Source organism: Mesocricetus auratus, unplaced genomic scaffold, assembly GCF_017639785.1.
Source record: "Mesocricetus auratus isolate SY011 unplaced genomic scaffold, BCM_Maur_2.0 Super-Scaffold_100008, whole genome shotgun sequence".
Taxonomy (NCBI): Eukaryota; Metazoa; Chordata; class Mammalia; order Rodentia; family Cricetidae; genus Mesocricetus; species Mesocricetus auratus.
The window spans coordinates 87,932,733-87,955,641 of NW_024429192.1; the positions used below are offsets into that span (position 1 = coordinate 87,932,733).

Consider the following 22,909-nt stretch of genomic DNA (forward strand, 5'->3'; position numbering starts at 1 on the left):
TGAGGCCATGTCCAACCTGCATTTCATGGGCCACATGTAGCTGAGAATAGTCACGGTTTGTGGCCCAATATTTTTTTTTTTTTGTAACTAGACTGAAAAGTTCTTAAGAGTGAACTTTGCAGAGAATAGGCTTGTGGTGCAATGTCAAAGGACTGAGTGCACCTGTCTATGGTGTGAAGGGGAAAATGTCAACAACTGATCCCCTAATGGTAGAACACTGTTTTGGAAGGCTGAGGTACCTTTAAAGAGGTGGGGCATGGCTAAGCAAATGGGTCCTCTACCTCCTTCTGACAGTAGATAGTCTGTGACCAGCTGCATCATGTTCCTGTCATGCCTTCCCTGCCATGTATCCCTTCTTAAACTGAGAGCCAAAATAAATCCTTCTTTAAGTTGTTTTTTGCTGGGTATTGGGTCTCAGCAAGAAGGAAGTATCAAATAGTTATGTTTTAGGGCAGGCAGATCCTAAAGACTAGTTAATGCCTTACTCACTGAGCTATCTTGTCAGCCCAAAAGTAGGCTTGTAAAAGTAACTTACAGCACATGTTTATAGATAGTTCTAGTTCTATCACCCATTATAACCATTTAGAGAATTAAAACAAAAACAAAAAACTGGAGCTAGAGAGATAATGCAGCTGTTACAAGCACTGACTGCTCTTCAGGGGATGCAGGTTCAATTCCTTGCACCCACCTGGTGGCTCATAACTGCCTGTGTCTCCAGTTCCAGAGATCTACATCCAAGTAAAAAACCATACACATTCAATTTTAAAATGAAACTTTTTTTTTAAAGATCCACCTTTTGGCCTCATTTTAAAAATGAAGCAGAATCTCTAGGGCTGAGTCCCAAGGACAAGGCCCATTCTCACATGATTCAAATGGACTATCAGGATTGAGACCATTATTTTAGGATGGAAACAAACAGACCCATGTCTTCTAAAATTGAAGTATTTGATAATGTTCTCATAACACAGTATCAATGAGGAAAACCAATATAGGCATTTTTATTAAGACTTAAAGACATTAGCATTATACAGGGTAGAAACAGCTTTTGGAATACAAAACAAAGGTATCAGAGTTCTTTGAATTATTCATAAGATGGGAAAAAAGAAAGCACACTGAAATGTCCCCCACTTGTATTTTATCAGCTTATATTGGTATACTGTCTACAGATCATCCCATTTTATCTAAGTTCACTGATTATCTTTACCGAGAGGGCAAATATAATTACTATTTGGGACTCCGGGTTATAAACAGTCTGTCAAAGTCACTCAGCCAGTAAAAGTCTAAGTCAAAATAAAACCCAGGTAGGACTTGAGGTCAAATACTCCATCCCAGGAGTCTTGGCCCAAAACAAACCTCTGCTCTGGTTCCAGTCATGGGCATCACCAAGTTGATTAACATTGTACCTGTACCCATCTTGATGATGGAAATAGTCATCAGTGCTGAACACGATGCCATCGCGGCTCTGACCAAGCAGAATTCTGTTAACAAAAGAAATCATAAGATCTATGACTAGATAAAGGAACCATGGACAAGTTAGCAATGGACACCTGGCATTGACTCCTTAAGGACCCTGCAGGAAGAACAGCAGAGGAGCTAGTCCTTTTGGACTGCTCAGATTCTAGATATCACCTCATACTTTACTCTATCCAACTACAGATATGAAAACTCTACACCAGCATTTGTATTGCAACTTCAAACACCATGCAGCTTCCAAAATAACATCAAATAACAATTATACATGTTTTAACTTTCTGTGAGCTGATCCTGAATACCTAGAACTGTCTCTCTGGTTCTAATAACCTAAAAACCAAGTAAGATTAAGTAAGTGATTCATCTGGGAAAAACATACTTGATCAAAGACAGCTATCACCAAACTCATTTACATTAAGCACATAGATGATACACATGTAGGACGAGTATGAAATAGCCTAAGACATAAGATTGCAAACAACCTGTGATCCTTCAAAGTACAACAAACTTCAAAGATTGTTATATGAAACTAATCACTGAATAAAATAAAAATCTCTCAGGTCACATCAGTAACAAGTAAGCTCTGCTTTGAAAAAGAATGATACCATCACCAGGTGGTGGTGGTACACGCCTTTAATCCCAGCACTAGGGAGGCAGAGGCAGGCAGATCTCTTTGAGTACGAGACCAGCCTAGTCTACAGAGTGGCCTCCAAAGCCACAGAGAAACCCTGTCTTGAAAAAGTAAAAAAGATACCATCTTACAATGATATACAGTAAATGGGGACATGTGAAAAGACAATAGAATTTGAAAGGAATTCAGAATCTTAGACTACTAGTTCTAATCTAAAGTTCTTAGCTATTCAATCATTTACCTTGGCCTGTATAAGTAATTTACATCACATAAACAGAAAAGAGTATACTACTTTTTTTTTTCCTCGAAACAGGGTTTCTCTGTGGCTTTGGAGTCTGTCTTGGAACTAGCTCTTGTAGACCAGGCTAGGCTGGTCTCGAACTCACAGAGATCCCCCTGCCTCTGTCTCCCCTGTGCTGGGATTAAAGGCATGGGCCTCCATTGCCCGGCGAGAGTGTATTACTCTTATAGTTATGTTTGTTCCCTGATATTAGAAAGAGAGACCCTAGCTTGGCCGTGGTGGTACACTCCTTTAATCCCAGCACACACAGAAGGAGGATCTCTGAGTTCAAGGACAGCCTGATATACAGAGCAAGTTCCAGGACAGCCAGGGCTACACAGAGAAACTGGGGGTGGGGAGACAGGGAAGGAGACAGGACTCTTCAGATATGAAAATCTATAAATGCTCAAGCCCTGTGTATAGAATTGTGTGATATTTGCACCTGAACTACATACACTTATATATACTTTAAATCATTTTTGGATTACTTACAGTACCTAATACAATATAAACAGACATATATACTGCATTAAGAAATAATAATAAGAAAAGATGTGTGTAATAGTAAGAGAATTCTTATAATCAGAAAGATTGGGAATGTCTGGAGAAAGGGAACACACAGTAAGACAAGGATTTGGGTCCTACACAAAGTATTTTGCAGTTTCATTCTTCCCTCTCAACTGTAAGAAAATAACCAGGAAGCATGTGAAAATGTGAAGGAGCTGGAAGGGTAGATGGTAGGAGAAAGCTAAAGAGTAAGACAATGCAGTCTTGCGATGAGTCGAGTACTTCTACCAAAAAGTAGTAAGTTGTCATGTCAACTATTAACATGACAACTACCATTCATTGCTCTGACACCCCCACATCATGGACAATCTTATAATAAAAATAAATGTTGCGTATCAGTGGCAAACCTTAAACTTTAATTTGAATTACAGTTTATTATGTTATTTTGTAGCAAGTTATAGCAGAATTATAGCACACTGTATTAAACAAACTAAATGGAAGTTATGGTTTGTGTTGTCTATGTACTTCTCTGAAGGAAATGGAGTTGGATTTCAATATTTTATAGTTTTTTCCTAACTATAGCTGACATATCTGTTTTTGCATACATAGATAACTTAAGATATAAAAAAATACTGTAATCATGTGTACTTATATATGTGCTGTTTCTAGGTCAGAAAAGAATCATGAGACCAGAGATCTTATGGGAGGAAGAGAAAAAATTAACATAATATATGTGAAAAGAAATCAGGAGAATTACCTGAGGAAGGGAGGAAACCAGGTGGGATGGGGGCGGGAGTGAACAATTATGCATGAGATGCCATGATGAAATCGATTAGTTTGTATGTTAGCCTAGAAAACCTGATTTCAAAAAAGCTAAAGAGATTTTTAAGTATTTTGTGAATTGAAAAAACTTTAAAAATTAAATGTTGGGGCTACAGAGACAGCTTGGTGGTTAAGAGCACTGAATATTCTTGCAGAAGGCTCAGGTTCAATTCCCAGCACCCACATGTTAGCTGACAACTATGTATGACTCCAATGCCTCTTTCTGACCTCCAATAGCACTAGGCAAACACTTAATACACGGAATTTTTAAAATTACAAAAAAATTAATTAAAATTAAAGCATTAGCATTCTGAACCAGAGTTCAATTAATTACACTCAACAGTACCAGAGCCCAGATTGTCATCATTCCTAGATTTATGCTTTTATTTGGTTCTATATCCAATTAACAGATGTTTTTTGGGGGGGTTTTGTTTTTGTTTTTTTGAGGCAGGGTTTCTTTGTGGCTTTGGAGGCTGTCCTGGAACTAGCTCTAGACTAGGCTGGTCTCCAACTCACGGAAATCCACCTGTCTCTGTTCCCCTAGTGCTGGGTGTAAAGGCACGCGCCACCACCTCCCAGCTCAGGTGGTGTTAAGATGCTAATAACACCATTGTGCCTAAGAAATGGTTTAAGTTCTCCAAGTTAAAAGAATAGTAGTTCATCTTCATTATTAAACTAGTATAATGGAAAAGCACGAACAATCTCCTAAAGACCTTCTTAAATACATAAATCATAATAAGTAACAGTTGAGCCTGATGAGACATTTTCTTCCCAGACAGCAGGAAGTATGCACACATCCTTTTCAAACTATCTCAGGTTATTAATCTTCACTTCAGGAAATTCAAAACATGCTCATGAATCTAGGGAAATGGGATACTCTGAAGCATCTGAACCAAAAATAAAGAGTATTTTCAAAATTCTTATACTCAGAATTATCTCATCAGGTCTTCTAAATGGATTCTCAAAATGTTAGTATCTTGGGACCTAGTAAATCAAACAACTAAATACTATCAGTGGCCATTTGAGTCAGTTTCTCAAAAGAGTTATCTTTTGAGAGCTTACCATGACTCACATACATTTATGATCTCATTCAATTCTCAAAACAGACAATCTGGTATTAAACAAGTCCAGGAAAGAAAATAAATACAGAAGGTCAGCAAGTGGAGTTTAATACGCAGCAGAAGGTAAGGTTATGAAATGAGATTCTCAGTGCTGGGCACAGGATACCTCTGATTCACAAACCAAGGGTCTAAAATGATCCTTGTACAATCTCCTCCCCAGGAGGGTTCTGAATAGATTTGGTTATTAGTATGGTGGATCTCTAAGTTCCAGGGCAGCCATGAGACTTACACAGTAAGTGGTAGAGTTCTAGGCCAGACAAGGCTAGTATCCCAAACAACCAAAACAATCTAAGTAAACCTGGCACAGGTTGAGACCTGGTGCAGGGGCACTGTACCCAAGTGCTTCAGAGTATCTACCTAATTTTCTCAGGTAAGACATAAATAACTTAAGACCAGGGACAAATATTTCCTACTGAGTTCAACTAAGACCACTTTCTGTCAAAGAAAGGTAAGAAAAAAAATCTCTCTCATCACTTTCAAACAGTGCTTTTAATTCTTGTAGTTACTGCAACAAATGATCTGAAAACAACCAGAACTCATTGTCTTACAGTTTTGAAGGTCAACAGTTCAAAATCCCTTTCTCTGGCCTGTCTTTCTCTAGGCTCTAGAGAATGTCCTTGTCTTTTCTAGTTTCTACAGGTTAGGCACACTATCTTGGTTTGTAGGGCCTTTGATCATTAGTACAAAATGGACAATGGGGTCTTCCCTCCTCTCTGACCTCTGCTTCTTGTGTTTCTATCTGTGACCTTCCTTCCTGCCACCTTCATATTAAGAAGCTTTGTGATTACACTGGGCCCACACAGGATAATCACTTCATCTCAAATATTTAACCTCAAGTCCCTTTTACCTCAGAAAGTAACATGCACAGCATTTATCGCACTAAATGGTTTAAATAAAAATGTTAACACCAGCCTGGGGAGAGAAAACAAAACAAAACAAAAGGTCAACACAAAAAGTTATTTTCTCAAATTCTTTTTTAATTTCCTAGATGGTAAATTATTAGGTATTTTTAGCAGCTCTTTACTCTTTAGCAACATTTATTTTGTTGGAGGGAGGATCTACATTGCAGTGGTATTTTAAGGAATCTAGAGATCACTTAAGTACATGTGGGAATATATGTATAAGGCATATGCAAAAGTGATGCCCTTTTATTCAAGGGACTTAAGTATTAAAGGAGTTTGATACCTGTACAGAAGCCAACAACCAACTCACAAGGACCAAGGGACAAAATCCTCAGCAAAAGCTAGATATGGTGGTGCAAGCAGGAACTTCACAAGTTTTAGTATACTCTGTACTATTAAATGAGACCTTGAATGAATGATGTCATCAACAAATGTCAAGGGTACTCATCATGTTGGAGACAGTATGGATTTGGAAAAAAGTAGGCAAGTTTTGAAGTTACATGTAGAAGTCTAAAGTTCTAGTACTTATAAGAGTTGGTGTGGCCAGGCGGTGGTGGTGCACGCCTTTAATCCCTGCACTCCGGGAGGCAGAGGCAGGGGGATCTCTGTGAGTTCGAGGCCAGGCTGGACCGACAGCCTCCAAAACAATACTGAGAAACCCTGTCTCGTAAAACCAAAAAAAAAAAAAAAAAAAAAAAGTTTGTGTGAGGTAAGTTTATTAAACCATTCTATATATTCATTTGCATAACTATTATCTACCTCCTCTCTCAGGGTAGCTCTGCATATAGACAATGAACAAATTATAGCTGCTATGCCAAGCTTGGTTCTCTGCTTATGATACTGAATATATTTGAAATACAAAATATTTATTATATTCATAGTTGTTATAATTTACCTTAAAATACTTTAGCACAGATTATGAGACCTTTTAGATGATTTAAGCTATATCCTAGTCAGTTGCCTACTCAGAGAAAACATATGCTTTGCTAGCTAAGCAAGAACTAGTCTCCAAATGTGTAGTACAAGCTGTTACAAATGTTTCAACCTCCTTTTATCTATGATAATTGCCACACATTTTGCTGATGAGATTGATGACTTGTTTCTGAAAATAAGCTCACAGTTGAAATCAACAGAGAAAAGATATTAAATAGATAATATATTTTAAACCTATTCCTTTTTCCCTTATATGATTTAGTAAAAGAACTTTGATTTACAATCTACCTTTCTAAAACAAGCAAAAATCACTTAATGCTTGGTCACTAAATGGTACTAAGTCCAAACACTGGGTCAGAGCACTCTGTTTAGCTAAGGACAACTACAATACTAACAAAATTCTTCCAAATATCCCCAAATTCTGCCTCAAATGAACTTGCCAAAATGTTGTCAGGTAGCCTGAAAGGGCAGTCTCCACTTTACCATACCTACAAAGGTTGTATGAAATACGTTTCTCTTACTTAGTACTAAGTTCTGAAAGTCAGTATCTGTATTAGAATTCAGTCTAATATTTTCATTAAAAGCTAGCAGTAAGCCAAGTGGAGTGAGCCATGCCTGTAATCCTCTGAGGATCCTAAGTTGAGGCCAGCCTCTGCTACATGGCAAATTTCAGGCAAGTTTGCAATTTCTTGAAAGACTCTACCTCAAAAAACCAGGGGCTAGAGATGAAGCTCAGTGGGAGAATACTTGCACAGCATGCAGAAGGCTCAGGTTCTATCCCCAGCACATTCTCCCAAAATCAATTAATAATAATAACAACAAAAATTTTAACAAATGGGAGGCAGAGTTTTCCAAAAAAAAAAAAAAACTAACCCAAAATGGCTTAGGTCAACCATCAATGAACAAAAAGATAATGCTGTCAATCAGGCAGCGGTATCACATGACTTTAATCCCATCATTCGGAAGGCAGAGCAGGCAGATCTCTGTGAGTTCAAAGCCAGCCTGCTCTACAGAGTGAGCTCCAGGACGGCCAGGGCTACACAGATAAACCCTGTCTTGAAAAACTGTAAAGATCATGCTGTCTTGTTCAAGAACGACTAGAGCTTCTCAGTAGGTTCGGGGACATGCTGAAGGGACTACACGGTACACTATGTGAGGAGTCACACATAGAAGTACATATGTAGTAGATACTAAAAATGAAGGCAGGGACACTGAGAGATGGATAAATAAAATCTTATAGCCTTTAAAAAATGAACACATGGGGGAAACCAAAAGTACCTCATTTTGATCTTATAACTTTTCGGTTTGGGGACTTTTTTTTTTTTTTTTTTTGGCTTTTTTGAGACAGGGTTTCTCTGTATTGTTTTGGAGGCTGTCCAGGAACTCGCTCTGTAGACCAGGCTGGCCTCGAACTCAGAGATCCGCCTGCCTCTGCCTCCCAAGTGCTGGGATTAAAGACATGTGCCACCATCGCCCTGCAGGGTTTTTTTTTTTTTAAATAATTGTTTCTATTAACCTTAACTATTTCCTCTAGGCTTTGCTCCTATAAAATGAAAACACAATTCATCTCACCAAACTTTCCTATGTCAAAGTACTTTATAATTGAAAACTGTGACACAATTGGCACTTGTTATTAAGCATCCATCCACTTAGGGGAATGGTTTTATGTTGCCAAGGAGAGCCTAGAACTTGATACCTAGCCTAGATTGGCCTTGAATCTGAGATCTTGCCTTGGCCTCCTGAATAGCTAATAATTGCTGCATCTGTCCACTGTTAAATGCTCTACCTTTTCCTCAAGCAAATACCCACAGACATAATCACCTCTACCTAATCTCTCAGGTTTTCTTGAAATTCTATTGAGTTTCATTCCAACATTCTTCAACCTGTTGTCATAATTTTCTTTTATTTTTCTATATTGAGTTCTAACTAGTAGACCCACTTCATTCAATTTCCAAATCTCAACTATATGTTTTCTCTAAATCCAGAACATTGTCCTTAAGATCACTTCACTCTTCTGAATCTCAATTTCGTATTCTCTACCAATCTTCACAGAAACATCACGAATCAATTAAAATAGCTTAAAATCTTGCTTGAAAAATCTATACTATAAATTGAATTTGTGTTTTTGTCTAAAGAAATTGTATTTATTTAGACCATATTACAAGTAAATATAAATATTTATAAATTCTCCAGATACTAGTCTTCACACAAAGATACCATTTTTTACCTTCCCTATATTAATATAAGAAATTTATTTGTTTGTTTGTTTGTTTTTTGTTTTTTCGAGACAAGGTTTCACTGTTTAGCTGTGGCTGTCCTGGAACTCACTTTGTAGACCAGGCTGGTCTCTAACTCAGAAATCCTCCTACCTCTGCCTCCCAAGTGCTAGGATTAAAGGCATGTGCACCAACGCTTAGCCAAGAAATTAATAATTTGAGTTATTTTCCACAATTGAGCAAATTGTGACAATGCTGTCTTTAAATTGTGATGAAAATTAGTAATCTGAAATCTTTTGTAACAATAAAAACACCACCAGTTCTAACATCACCAATCAGAGTGCTCAATTCACCATATTAAAACTTTAAAACTAGCAGGGCATTGGTGGCGCACGCCTTTAATCCCAGCACTCGGGAGGCAGAGGCAGGCGGATCTCTGTGAGTCCGAGGCCAGCCTGGTCTACAAAGTGAGTTCCAGGACAGCCTCCAAAGCCACAGAGAAACCCTGTCTCGAAAAACCAAAAAAAAAAAAAAAAAAAAAATTTTTAAAACTAAACACAGGGATAAAGAGAAGGCTCCGTGGCTAACAACACTCACTGACTACTCTTTCAAGGGCCTAGGTTCAATTCCCAGCACTCACAGGGGGTGGCTCACAAGCCTATCACTCTAGTACCAGGGATCTTCTGAAGCCCTTTTCCAGCTTCTGGGAAGTGGTACACAGATACACATGTAAACAAAACACCTGTACACATAAAATTAAAATTTTTCTAATAAAAAAAATCAAATTTCCAATCAGGTATGAACATGGCATAATGCTTGACACACTCAAGGTGCCTAATTTATTTTTCAAATTCTAAGAAAATAAGTATCCCCCATTTAATTAACAAGCAGCAAAACTTGCCCAACAGCAGAGTGAAAAAGTACCAAAGTCCATATCTTCTAGTACCGAGTCCAGCTTTCCCTTAATAGCTTATACAGCCTAGCCATGTTCCTTTTTGTTTGTTTTGTTTTTCGAGACAGGGTTTCTTTGTATTGTTTTGGAAGCTGTCCTGGACTTGCTCTGTAGACCAGGCTGGCCTCGAACTCAGAGATCCACCTGCCTCTGCCTCCCAAGTGTTGGGATTAAAGATGTGTGCCACCAACGCCTGGCCCTAGCCATGTTCTTAAGTAGCACTGCTAATGTTTTAATTATAGTTTTTTTTAAGATATATTTATTTAATGTATATGGATGCTTTGTCTGCATGTCTATTTGCATACCAGAAGAGGACACTGGATCACATTATAGACAGTTGTGAGTCACTATGTGGGTTCTGGGACTTGAACTCAGGACCCCCTGGAAGAACAGCCAGTGCTCTTAACCGCTGAGCCATCTCTCTAACCCCTATAGTTTATTTTTAAAGCTCCTAAAAGAAGATATATATCAATTCTCCCTTTCCCACTACAATACATTCTTTTAAAGTGTTTCCAGTCAGATGTCACCCACAAAAACAGCGTATAAATTTTCTACTAGAAACATGAAAGCATTTATTACTGATAACTCATTTAAGTAATGAATCATTAAGTATTCACTTAGTACTCTTTACTTACCGAGACAATGTTGTTTTTCCAGAACCAGGGAGGCCTCGCAAAAGAATAAGTAATTTCTGCAATTTATTTAGCTTCTCCTCTTGAAACCACTGGTTCACAAACCTGTCTGTTCTACTGTGTTCTTCCATGGAAGGATCTCTCCAGCACTCTCTGATTTCACAGAAACCATTATTCACACTTTCATCTTGTACACTGTAGCCATTTCTAAAGGGATGAACATTACTGCTAGTCAAACCATAGTTAGTATACTCATCGGTCTGATCAAAAGGTAAACAGTTCCAGCTATCCTGGCAACTATCCACGTAACACCCATTCTGCATCTGACAGTCATCTTGCCCATGGAAAATATTTGGTGGTAGATTTAGTGGGGCATCGAATCTTTGAATGTTAAAAGGATAATCAAAACTGGGAAGAGGAGGACCGTGAGGTATGACAAACGGATGTACTGACTGCCATTCAGGCCTGAAGGAAGGAAATGAAGAATCACAAAATGTAGGGATCACTTGTTCATCACAGAGATATTTGCCTGGCTCATCCTCCAAGTATCGCAGGTAACCACAACGTGACTGAAGAGCATTACTGAGACCTTGGTTTTCTTCCTCAGATTTTAAGGTATCATTGGTCTGGTCGTGAGGAATTATTTGTTCCTGGGAAGGCTCTGATACCTTACAACTGCCCTGTGAAGCATCATTTTCATTTTCCAGCTCTTCAATTTCTTTGTAAAATTGGGATAATTCTGTGTCAATCTCCAATTTTATGGAGTTAAATTTCTGTTTTTCTTCTCCTCTTCTTTTGTCATCTACACCATTGGAAGTGCCCACCTCATTCTTCCTTTCTCGGCATTTCTTTTTTTCAGGGGGTTTGTAAATGGGGCCTATGAATGCTTTACTTGTGCTATAGATTTCATCATCCCTGGATAGTGATGAAGATTTTCCATCCTGCAAAGCTTGTGAACCAACAGATTCAGCACCATCTACTTTATTACCAGGCGTCTCCTTGCACAAGGGCTTCAACACATCTGTAGTTCTGGTTTTGTCTTCCTGAGGACAGTTCCGTCTTCTGAAGTTAATGGTGGCCACGGCGACCCTATTATTTTTGGTTTTCTCTTGGAATCTGTGATTAGCTGGACCACCTTCGTGGGGCAAAACACAATCATCTGCAGCTGACTTCAACTTTTTATAGCATGGTTCCCTTGTGAGCTCTTTTCCAGGTCCCAAAAACTTAGCTTCAATTTCACTATAAGGCATCTGAGGAGTAAAACATACAATTATCAGGTCATACTTTTAAAAATTTAAACGATCCAGGACAGCCTCCAAAACAATACAGAGAAACCCTGTATCAAAAAACAAAAACAAAAAAAACAAAAACAAAATTTAAACAAGAGTTTTTTCACAAGGAAGTAATTTTAGAAAGCAAAATGCGTAACATAAGCATCAAACTGTAATTTTATAACCACTTATTTTAAGTTATAACAATCATTTACAGGAGAAGTCTCACTGAAGTTAGTATCATTTAAAAATGAATGTGCACCTCACATTTTGGGAGGTGCATGCCAAACGAACACTCTGCTACAGAGCTATGTCCTACCTTTTTTCATGCTGTGAGACAGTGTCTCACTAAGTTAACAAGAGACCTTGAATTCTCTCTGTAGAGTCTGGTAAGCCTATAACTGTCCAGCCTCCTGCGTAGTTGAGATTACCTTCAAACAATCCATTCCAGACTTTAAGGACCTAAGTTTGGAAACCTGAGTTTGTATCTAGTGTATCTACATGTGAGTGTATAGATACATAACTGGCCTTTGTTTCTAAACTGGCTAAGGCCTGTTAAATCATGAACACCTTCCTGTTTACAATCACTATGTCTTTTGGAGTACAGGCTTCCGCTCCTACACTTCTACCATCTTTCTTTGGGATCCAAACATTCTACGAACTAAATCGCAGTCTCTGTGGATCATTCCCTCCCGGAGTGTAAAAGCAGTTCCAAATCGAGTGTAGTAATTTGAAAGAAAAAGAGTTTGAGTTTCATTGAGGATACAAATTATGCTTAGGAAGAAATAGTCACGAAACTCTTCAAAATCAAAGCATTCATCCTTTCTAGCAGTTTCCCTTGCTTAGAAACAAACTTTGCAGGCAGGTTGGTTTAGAACTGTAATGCAAGCATTTGACAGATGGAGGCAGGTCAGGAGTTCAAGACCAGCAGGGACTACATAGTTAAAGTTCAAGGTCAGCCTGCACTACATACGACCCGTCAATAAATTAATCAAAGCGACACTTCTCTTGACAGGCACTGATTCAAACCTGCAAACCTATCAATGGGCGATTTCAGGCCAGTATGGGCTGACTACACGGTTGGGTTCCAGAACATCCTGGCCTACAGATTATGTCTTTAAAATAAAACAAAACACAACTTCGCTTCCCTTAAAATTTCTTTGAACCCTTAAGGAAAGCAAACATCCCGTTGGGGTCAGTACTTCATTCGGCCAGCTCTTGGAATCAAAACCCAAGCCCCACAAACTAGGGAGGAAAGCAGCCAGGCCATGAGAGGAGCCGAAGGAAGCTCCAACTGCGGAGAAAGTCATCCTCCCGGGAACAGCCGCGTCTTCCCGTTTCCTCCTGCAGACGTCAGAGGTGCCGGAGGCAGGGCGAAGGGCGCGCTGGCACCGCCAGGAGCCTACCTGGGCCTCAAGGCCTCCTGGCCGCCAGGCAAGCGGCCTGGCCAGGGGCCCCGGCTTCTCCGTCCCTAAGGACAACGACGAGCTCCCGCCTAGAACCCCGACGGAAAGGCTCTCTGCGGGCTTCCACGCTCACAATTAGACGACGGAGTCGTGCCAAGCCACGAAACACTCGAGTCGTTCGCCTCCGACGAAACCGGAAGCACCTCCCCTACCCTACCCACACTGGGGCGTCTGCTCACCTCTAACCACAGGCCTGCATGGACTCCCGCCGCCACCACCCCCCAACGCAAAACAAAACAACTTCCGCAAAGACACGAACCTCGGAGAAAGCCAAAGACCGTCCGAGACGCCGCTACAAAGCAGAGACGGAGCGATGTGGGGCTGGAGCAGCTCCGTACGCAAGATGGCCGCCACCGCTCGGCTTTCCCATGCAGCGCCGCGGGCTCGCGCCGGGCCTTGTGGGAATTGAAGTCCAGCGTTCCCTATGATGCTAGTTTACCTCATGGCACCAAGACTCGGTCTTCCACAGTCCATTGCGTGGATTTGGCGAGAAACGTAGGCTCAGGCTTGTTCCCCCCACCCCGGAGTGGGAAAGTTATTTAAAGAAACACTAACTTTGACTAAAAAAGTGGCTGCCTTCTCTGGTGTTCTCCACTAAAGGAAAAGAACAAGAGTGCCTGGCGCCCCCTGGTGGATGCTCAAGCCCCTCGCAGAGAGCGAACGGTTTTCTGGTTACATTTCAAAGGAGAAAACATTCAGTATAGCAGAGTTGGGTTGCTATGGTTTCTTTTCTTTTTTCTTTCTTTCTTTTTTGTTTTTCAAGACAGGGTTTCTCTGTATTGTTTTGGAGGCTGTCCTGGAACTCGCTCTGTAGACCAGGCTGGCCTCGAACTCAGAGATCCACCTGCCTCTGCCTCCCGAGTGCTGGGATTAAAGGTGTGTTGCTATGGTTTGTACTAAACGCTACCAAGTACAATTTTTTTTTAAGCTCTTGAACTTCTGAGGAAGGCTACAGTGCCTGCACTGCAGAACTCTGTGACAGACAGGTGACACATAGGGGTAAAGTTATAAGGTATCTCAGGTCCAGGTAAGAAAATTGTTATATAAATGTGTGTTGGATTAAAAATAAATACCAACCAATTACTAGTTTCAAGTATGTACCTTTTGGTTCTCTTTTGCACTACCATTAATTAGCCTTCCCCCATTACTCCCACACCTTGTTTCTTTTGGGTCTCCACAAGGCAATATGTCTCTTCATAGTTGAATAATTCTTCTTTTGGCGGGGGTAGGGTGGGGTGGGGTGGTGTTCGACACAGTGTTTCTCTGCCAATCAGTCTTGGCTGTCCTGGAACTCACTCTGTAGACCAGGCTGGTTGAATAATTCTTGACTCCAACACAATAATGCTTTAATGTTTGAGTATAATAGTTAAAAAGTACAATGTAGGATACTTGTATCTGAATAACACTTCTGTGACCCAGAGGACTCACAATATATTCCCCTGACGAGTCTTCCTGAAATTCAATTTTCACTGCTTCCTTGTGTTTAGCTTCAGGTTATCCATGTTTTTTTTTTCTTTAATAAGCACCTATTTTATTTTACATATGTGAGTGTTTTACCTGCATGTATATATGTGCACAATGTGTGTGTCCGGTGCCCAGGGAAGCAAGAAGAAGCAGAATCTCAGAGCCCAGGCTAACTTCAAACTCCCTAGAAGCAAGAAGGCGCATGGAATTCTTGGTTACAGGCCTGTACCACCATGCCCCCCTTAAGAAATATGGTCTATTTTTTTTACATCCATGGTGATATCATATCATTGTAATATCTTACATATCAATAGCATGCCATTTGTTTGGATTTAGAGATGCAATGGAAGGTTGAATGGCAGAAATACTTTTCTCTCTCTTTTTTTTTCTGTGTTGCTAGGGGTTAAATCCAGCACCTTGTACATGGGTGTACTGCCATACCTCCAGGCCACTATTCATTCACATATTTGGGTCCTGGGGACTGAACTTAGGCTGCCCAGGCTTAGCAACAAGTGCCCTTATTCACTGAGCCATCTAGCAATCCCAAATGAAATGTCAAAGATGAAGCTTGCATGTACTCCTTGTGTTAGTCCATTTAAGTTAAGATGCCTTTCTTTCATTTCTAAATATTAGAAACTTATTTCCATACTTCCTGGGGATAGAAAGTTCAATGAGCGTCAGTGGATTTGTTATTTAGTGAGGGCATCGCTTCTGAAACATAGATTGCATATTCTGGCTATGTCTCCTCACATGACAGACGGAGAAAACAGCACCCTCTTCTAAGTTCATTGTGTGTGTGTGTGTGTGTGTGTGTGTGTGAGCACATTCTATACACTTGTGCATAAAGGTCAGAAGACAACTTTGCAGGAGCTGGTTCTCTCCTTCCACCTTGCTTTGGTGCAGAATTTCTCTTGTTTCACTGTTGCCCTGTGTATTCTGGGGTAGCTGGCCTGTAAGCTTCTGGCTGGTTCTCCTGTCTGGGTGGCCCCTCTTGCTGTAGGACTGCCAGGATTACAGATGTGCCACCTCATCAATCAGGCCCCACATGTCTTTTTTGAGCTCACTAACCTCATTCACGTGGGCTCTACACTACAGTTTGCCATCCGTAATGTTTTCAGCTAGTGATTACGTTTTGAATATGAGTGGGAGGGACACACATCTAGACCACAGCATGTCTGCCCAGAGATGAGAGGATCCAAAGAATCCCCAGAGCAGAGGGAGGTCTCAAGAGGCAAGTGTCAGAAAGAACCCCAGAAGGGTACTTGAGTGAGTTGAGAGTAACGAGTGCCATAGAAAGGTCGCAGTAAAGAGGCGAGGGTGACAAAGAGAAAGGCCGTGCCTAAGAGCACTATTTAAAAGAGAGAAAACCCACTTACTCCACGAAGCAAAGAAAAGCTGTAACCAGCATCCTTGCCCTGATTGTGTCTCATGCCTATTTCTCCCCTTTAGTTGAGAAGAATCTGGTAGAGTATTCTAGAAGGCAATCCCATACCTACTGTCTCTTCAGCACATTGGTACCTCTGTGCCCCCTAGCACCTCCCTATACTCCATCATGCCACAGCAGCTGGAAACATGCCAGACTGTTTATACTCCTTTAACACTCACTGGCTTTTTTTTTTCTTCAGTGGTGAGAATTGAACCTAGGATCTCAAGTATGGAAGGCAAGCTCTCTACCACTGAGCCACGTATTCCACGCCCCATTGACATCTTGTAACATATTTGATATTTATAAAAGTGTACTGCTGCCCATTTCAGTTTATGCTTACTATAGAGGACCAGAAGCTGAGAGCATCCTCTGAATGTAAGCACCCTTGAAAACAAGGCTTCTAGCTGGGTGTTGGTGGCTCATGCCTTTAATCCCAGCTCTCGGGAGGCAGAGGCAGGTGGATCTTTGGGAGTTCGAGATCAACCTGGTCTACAGAGCTAGTTCCAGGACAGCCTCCAAAGCCACAGAGAAACCTGTCTCGAAAAATAACAAAAAAAAAAAAAAAAAAAAAAAGAAAACAAGGTTTCTGCTATAATTGTCATAGATCACCTCTGTGATGACTTCTTCCCTCCCTCCCTCCCTCCCTCCCTTCCTTTCTTCCTTTTTTCCTTCCTTCCTCTGTGACTTTAATTCCATGCCTTCCAGCAACATAAGAGCTGGGTATTGTATATGTTTTTGTAGCACTGGCACTAGGGGGTCAAGACAGGCAGATCCTGTGTACTTACTGGCCTGTAGTCTAGTCAAAACAGTGAGCTCCAGGTTCAGCCAGAGACCATGTTTCAGAAAAATGTGTGTGGAGCAAATGACAGGGGAAGATATCTGACAGCCACCTCCACATGCACATAGTGAGACTCTGTCTCAAAACAAAACAAAACAAAAAACCTAAGCCAACCAAAACTTAAAACTTAGAAACAAAACCAAAAACCCAAATGCAGTATTTGGGCAAACTGATCGAAGCAATCCTGGGCCATAATTCCTCATGTTTAGATTAGAATTAACACTCTTACTTCCTTTAGGCAAGGTAATGGTTTTACATTTTTATTTCAGGGCTGGATGGATGGCTCAGTGGTTAAGAGCACTGGCTGCTCTTGTAGAGGACCTGGGTTTGATTCCAGCACCCGTGAGGTACCACAACCACCTGTCACTCCAGTTGCAGGGGATCTGATGTGGTGTTCTGGCCTCTGCAGGCACCAGGTGTGCATGACCTACATGCAGGTGAACACTGACACATGTAAAAATAAATACATCCTTAAAACAATTTGTTTCACAGTTTCACACATGATCCTCTTCCATTCCTTTCCTGGCACTGAGCTTCTTTCTCCAGACAGTCCCACCTCTTGCTTGTCTTTGGTGTGTGTGTGTGTGTGTGTGTGTGTGTGTGTGTGTGTTCCATGAGAAGGAACCACCTGAGCTTATGATTATAAAATCAAGCCAGCAAATGAAAATGTAGAATTTAAGAAAATTATTTGAGCCAGTTGCTAGTGGCACACACCTTTAATCCCAGTACTTGGGAGGCAGAGTCAGGCAAATCTCTGTGAGTTCAGGACAGACTCCAAAGCTACAGAAAAACCCTACCTTGAAAAACCAAAATAATATTTGAATATTCCAAATATTGAAGAAAATCTGTAAAGGGGAGCCTATTGGTCTTTCTTGGTTTTCTTTTTTTTTTCTTTAAAGTTCTATTTATTTTTATTTTATGTATCTGTAGTGGCCAGAAGAGGGCATATAATCCCTGGAACTGGAGTTAGAGGTACGTGTGAGTCACCACGTCAGTGCCGGAATCGAACCCAGGTCCGTGCTCGTAATCACTGAGCCATCTTTCTAGTACAATTTTTTAAAAAATTGTGTTTTGCTGACATGTATGTATGCACTGCATGCATGCAGTGCTCAAGGAGGCTAGATAGAAGAGGGTGTTGGAGCCCCTGGAACTGGAGTTTCTGATGGCTGTGAGCCACCATGTGAGTGCAGGGAATGCAACCCAGCAGGAGCAACAAGAGCTATTAACCACTGAACTGTCTCTCTAGCTTTCCTTCATTGAACACTGCATTCTTTATTACTAACTGTAGTTACAATTTGTGTATCATGGGCTGAAAAGGTGCCCACAGTCTGATAGTCTCTCACTCCCTGCAGTTTAGATCCACTTTCCTGGACTGCAAATAGTAATCGTGGCATCCTTTTGTGGTCTCCTGAGAATTTAAGTCCTGCCACAGACTATCAGGGATCATTTGGATGGCCTTTGGGACATGCCTTGAGTTACATGAGTATCCTCATTTCCCAATGAGCTGCCCAGATTGCTTTGTGAGGTGTAGTAAATGTTCTGCTGCTGTTGGGAAACCATTTATGGTATGTATAGGTTGCATTCAAAATGCCACAGACAACGGAGGTCTATTTAGGGTAGACATGGTATCTTCCAACTTCCTCCTAATCTCTTCAACCTTAACTTTGGACCCCACCGATAATAGCTAGATAACAAAAATAGGGGTGATGTGGTTGACAGAACAGTGTTTCCAAAGATATTCATGTTGAACCTTTTAATATATGAGGGTTAAAAATGGAATAAGTTTTCTTACCACCTGATCCTAAACTCACTTGGGCCTGAGTAATCAGGGATTGAAAAGTGGATGAGATGAGTTGAGGGGAGCAGAGAGAGACATGAGGCAAAGGCGACAGCTTAAAGAGATGCTGTGGCGTTGACTTTGAAGACAGAGAACAGACATGAACCGACAAAGTCAGTGTCCGTAGCCCAGGAAGGCACTATCTAGCATCTCGTCCAGCAGTCTGGAGAAGGGACCATAGCCCTGTGGACCCCAAAGAATTAGCTCAGGGAGACACCTGTCAGGCTTCTGAGCTCCAGCTGAGAAAGACAATTGGGTTGCTCTGGGAGACAAGCATACACTAATTTGCTATGGCATGGACCATGAACCAGGCCAGATGGGAACTGGATGTGTGTTTTTCATGATCAAAGAAAGCTGTAACCATGTCTGTATAAGTACAGCATTTTTACACCATTCCTTCTCCCAGGATTAGAAAATACAACTGGATTTTGGAATACTAGTTCCAAATTCCTAGTTATCTGAAATTATATCCCATTAGTTATTGCATATTGGTGAATTTCAAGTTGGCCATTTTAAAATCCTCAAATATAAAGAGTGTTTTTGTTTTGTGGGGATGGAGAGATGGCTCAGAGGTTAGGAGCACTTGTAGTTCTTGCAGAGGACCTGGGCTTAGTTCCCAGTACCCACGTGGTGGCTTGCAGCTTCCAGTTCCAGGGACTTTGACACTGTTCTGACCTCCAATCTGGACTCATTTGATGGCACTATTGGGAACTGGTGGAAACTAGGATGGGAACTATTATTGGAGGAAATACTCACAGGGGCCAGGCCCTGGCAGTGTAAACTGTGTTCAGAGCTAGGTCTCTCTGGCTGCCAGGAGGTGACCTACTTTACCATGATGGTCTGCCTCACCCAGGCCCAGAATGGAACCAGCCAACCATAGATGGAAACCTCTGAGTCCATGAACCAAAATAAACCATCTTTCCTTATCAAGTATTTTGGTGCAGTGTTGAAAATTGATTAATGCGTGGTAAAACTGGCCAATGGTATGACAACTCCAAAAATCTCAAGCCCCAGCCTGTCTACATATAAGATGAAAAACAACATTCTTATCCAAGTGCACCCCCAACAGAACGATTTACTGAGCACTCCTTACGTGCTAAGTGACTTGTATATTAAACAAGAGAGATCACAGCAGTGAGTAGTCCCAACGTACTTGCTCTCACTCTTACTTGGTTTGTGTCTTCAGGGGGTTCAGAATTGAGAGGGAAAGGAAATAACAACAAAGAGTTGGGCATTTCTTTCTTGTTTTGGTTTTTCGAGACAGGGTATGTAGCTCTGGAATTTACTGTGTAGACCACACCAGGCTGCCACTTGCCCCTGCCTCCTAAGCGCTGAGATTAAAGGTGTGTGGCACTATCTGTCATTGCGGGGGAACTTTAAAGTGGTACAGGAAGCTTACCTAAGGGTAAAATGGGTAGGATCTGGCCACCAAAATAGTGGATGGGGAAGACAAGCAGAGCTGTCCAGAGAACACACTGAGCCGCTAGAGGAAATGAGAGGTGTGCGTGTCTGAGGTCTGAGTGTCTGAGGTGTGCGTGTCTGAAGGTGCTTGGCCTGCCAGGCGTTACAGCTTTTCTTGCCTAGCACAATAACCTTGGCTTATAGCCCTGCATTGCCTATCTTTTGTTTGGAATGATAAATATCCTAGTGTAAGCTACGAATTCACCTCTTGTTTGTTTGCTGTTGAAACGAACCCTCTGAAACAATCAGGACCAGACACTTGATAACAGGGAGATCCTGCTCACTGCAGGGCAAGACTCTACCAAAGGGCAAAAAGAGAGCAGCTAGTCAGCTCAGGGAGGGTCCTGGATGAAGAGAAACATCCATCCCAGCTCACCCAGCCCACAGCTGTTAACAGGGAGGCCAGAAGCGGCAAGAGAGGACAAACCTTGTTTACAGGATGGCATCCTTATGGCCTTCAAATCACCCCACCCCCTACCCCGGGAGTCCTGTAACTGGTGGGATTCTTTGTTACAGGTTGAACACTGGGTCCCTAGGTCAGTCACCTCCTGAGGAGGCAAGTAGACATCAATGATCATTTACACAGCCCAAGATCTGGGCTGCATCCTAGGGTTTAAGACATCACACAAAGTGGTACACACTTTTAATTCCAGCTTTTGGGTGGCAGAGGCAGGTGGGTCTTTGTGAGTTCCAGACCAGCCAGGGCTACATAGTGAGACCCTGTTTAAGTAAACCACAAAAAAAGCCAGGAATGGTGGCACAGTACCTTTAACCCAGCCCTCTCGGGGTAGCTGGAAGAGGATTAAAGCCAGCTTGGTTACATAGTGATTTCCAAGTCAGTGAGCGCTGCATAATGAGACCCTCTTCTCAAATAAAACAATGTACTTTACACATTTTTTTTTTCCAGGAAGAAAAAAAAAAAAAAGCCAGGCGTAGGGCATATGCCAATACTAAGGAGGCAGAGGCAGGCAGATCTCTGAACTTGAGGCCAGCCTGGTGAACACAGGGCTTCATAGTAAGACCCTGTTAAAAAAAAAAAGGAAAGAAAAGTCGGGCGGTGATGGCACACTCCTTTAATCCCAGCACTCAGGAGGCAGAGGCAGGTGAATCTTTGAGTTCGAGGCCAGCCTGCTCTACAGAGCTAGTTTCAGGGCAGGCTCCAAAGCTAAAGCGAAACCCTCCCCCCCCCAAAAAAAAAAGAAAAAAAGAGGAAAGGAAAAACCAAAAGCCAGCGGCCTACAGCAATCTAGCTACACATTTCCCGCCAAAGCTTCGGAGGCTGTGTCAACGCTGAAAGCGCACTGACAGCTGTCCATCTCCCTGCTGCCTGGGAGACAGAGGCGCCGGCGCGGGCAGGGCGGAGCCTGCGCGTGCGCACCTCCTGGCGGGGGGGGGCGGAGCCCAGAGCGCGGGCTAAGGGGCGCATGCGCGCGCGCCTGGGAGAGAAGCCGTGTGGCCGGCAGGGGGCGCTGAGGACCCGCGCGCCGCTCTGCCTGCCCCCCGGGCGCCGTCCGCCGCGGTTCGATTGGAGCAGCCGCGGAGCAGCTCTTGGCGCCATTTTGAAGCGGAGAGGAGGAGGAACGGCCTGGACTGGCTGCGGAAGGGGAGGGGGGGAGGAGGCGATTGGATGCGGCGGCGGCGGCGGCGGCGGCGGCGGCGAGGGCGGCGGATCCCGGAGAGCGGCGGAGCGCGGGGAGTGTAGGATCCGGGCAGCCGGAGGTAGGAGCGATTCGGGTAACGGAAAGGGAGCGCCTCTTCCTCGCCTCGGCGCTCCACGCTCCATTTTCCAGCGGGGCGTGCGCGCGTGCAGCCGCCGCCCGCCGAGCCTCGCGTGTCCCGGTGTCCTCGCGGGGCCGTGGTGGGGCCGGGGCCGGGGGCGGGGAGGCCTCGGGCCGCCGCTCCCGCCGGCCGCGAGTGACCTTTGCGGGGGCCGCCGCCGCGCCCCTTCCCCTCCCCCGCCTCCTGAAGAGAAGCCCCCCGCGCGGCTTCCCCCTTCCGGCTGCCCGAGGGCCGGGCGCGAGGGGAGGCGCGCTCGCCGCGCTGCTCGGGAGTCGGGGGAACAGGCTGTGAGTCGGCCGAGCGAGTCCCCGGGCGAGCACGGGTGCAGCCCCACGGCTGTGCGGAGGGCGAGCGGTGCGGGCTTGCCCGCCTCTGCACCGTTATTCCACTGACACTTGAAAAGTTTGCGGTCCGGGAGAAACCCGGGCGGCGGCGACTGTGGCTGTGGCTGTGGGTCTGCTTTTTGTTTTGTTTCGGTTTTTGCTCTGTACGTTAAAGACCGCTGTTAGCACGCAGTAGCAGGCATGTACCGTGCAGCCGACAGGTGTTTGCAGGACTGACTCTGAACCCCGAAATTCAGCACCTGCTCTTCGGAGCTGCATGCTACTCCGGTGTGAGCTGCGGAGGGGTTTGAAAGAGGAGTGACCCACCCGCTCCATCCTCAAGAACCCGACTAGAGTTAACAGTCTCCCCAACCCCCCTTTTTGATCTCGAAGAACGCTTCTCTGATACTGTGTTAGGAACGGATGGGTGGCAGTGCTGCCTCCAAGGAGCGGTCTCCCTGTCGAATCCTTGTGGAAGCTTTGCCTTTAGTGTTTCATTTTGAAGGTTGGTCCGGAGAGAGTTGGGGAGTTCTGTGTATCTCCCTAATAACCTTTAAAAAGCCACGTGTATTTAGATA

The 22,909-nt window shown here is 43.0% G+C and overlaps 2 protein-coding genes across 5 annotated transcripts in view; one reads left to right on the forward strand and one right to left on the reverse strand.

Moving 5' to 3' along the window:
• Positions 1-13,609, reverse strand: part of LOC101843798 (NEDD4 binding protein 2 like 2) — a 57,835-nt gene extending 44,226 nt beyond the window's left edge. For 2 of the 4 annotated variants that reach the window (XM_040751427.1, XM_040751426.1), the window contains exons 1-3: positions 13,463-13,609; positions 10,470-11,716; positions 1,354-1,478 (exon numbers count right to left, since the gene is read on the reverse strand). In XM_040751427.1, the coding sequence (XP_040607361.1) occupies positions 1,354-1,478; positions 10,470-11,716 (1,372 nt within the window). In that variant the 5' untranslated portion in view covers positions 13,463-13,609. Of the gene's footprint in view, positions 1-1,353; positions 1,479-10,469; positions 11,717-13,143 lie in introns of those variants that run through there. The other 2 variants (XM_040751428.1, XM_040751429.1) reach the window with 2 other exon arrangements.
• An 8,233-nt stretch (positions 13,610-21,842) lies between these two features.
• Pds5b (PDS5 cohesin associated factor B) overlaps positions 21,843-22,909 on the forward strand; it is a 127,387-nt gene continuing 126,320 nt past the window's right edge. Inside the window, exon 1 of the mRNA XM_013122830.3 lies at positions 21,843-21,948. The gene's annotated coding sequence lies outside the window, so the exon portion shown is untranslated. The remainder of the gene's footprint in view (positions 21,949-22,909) is intronic.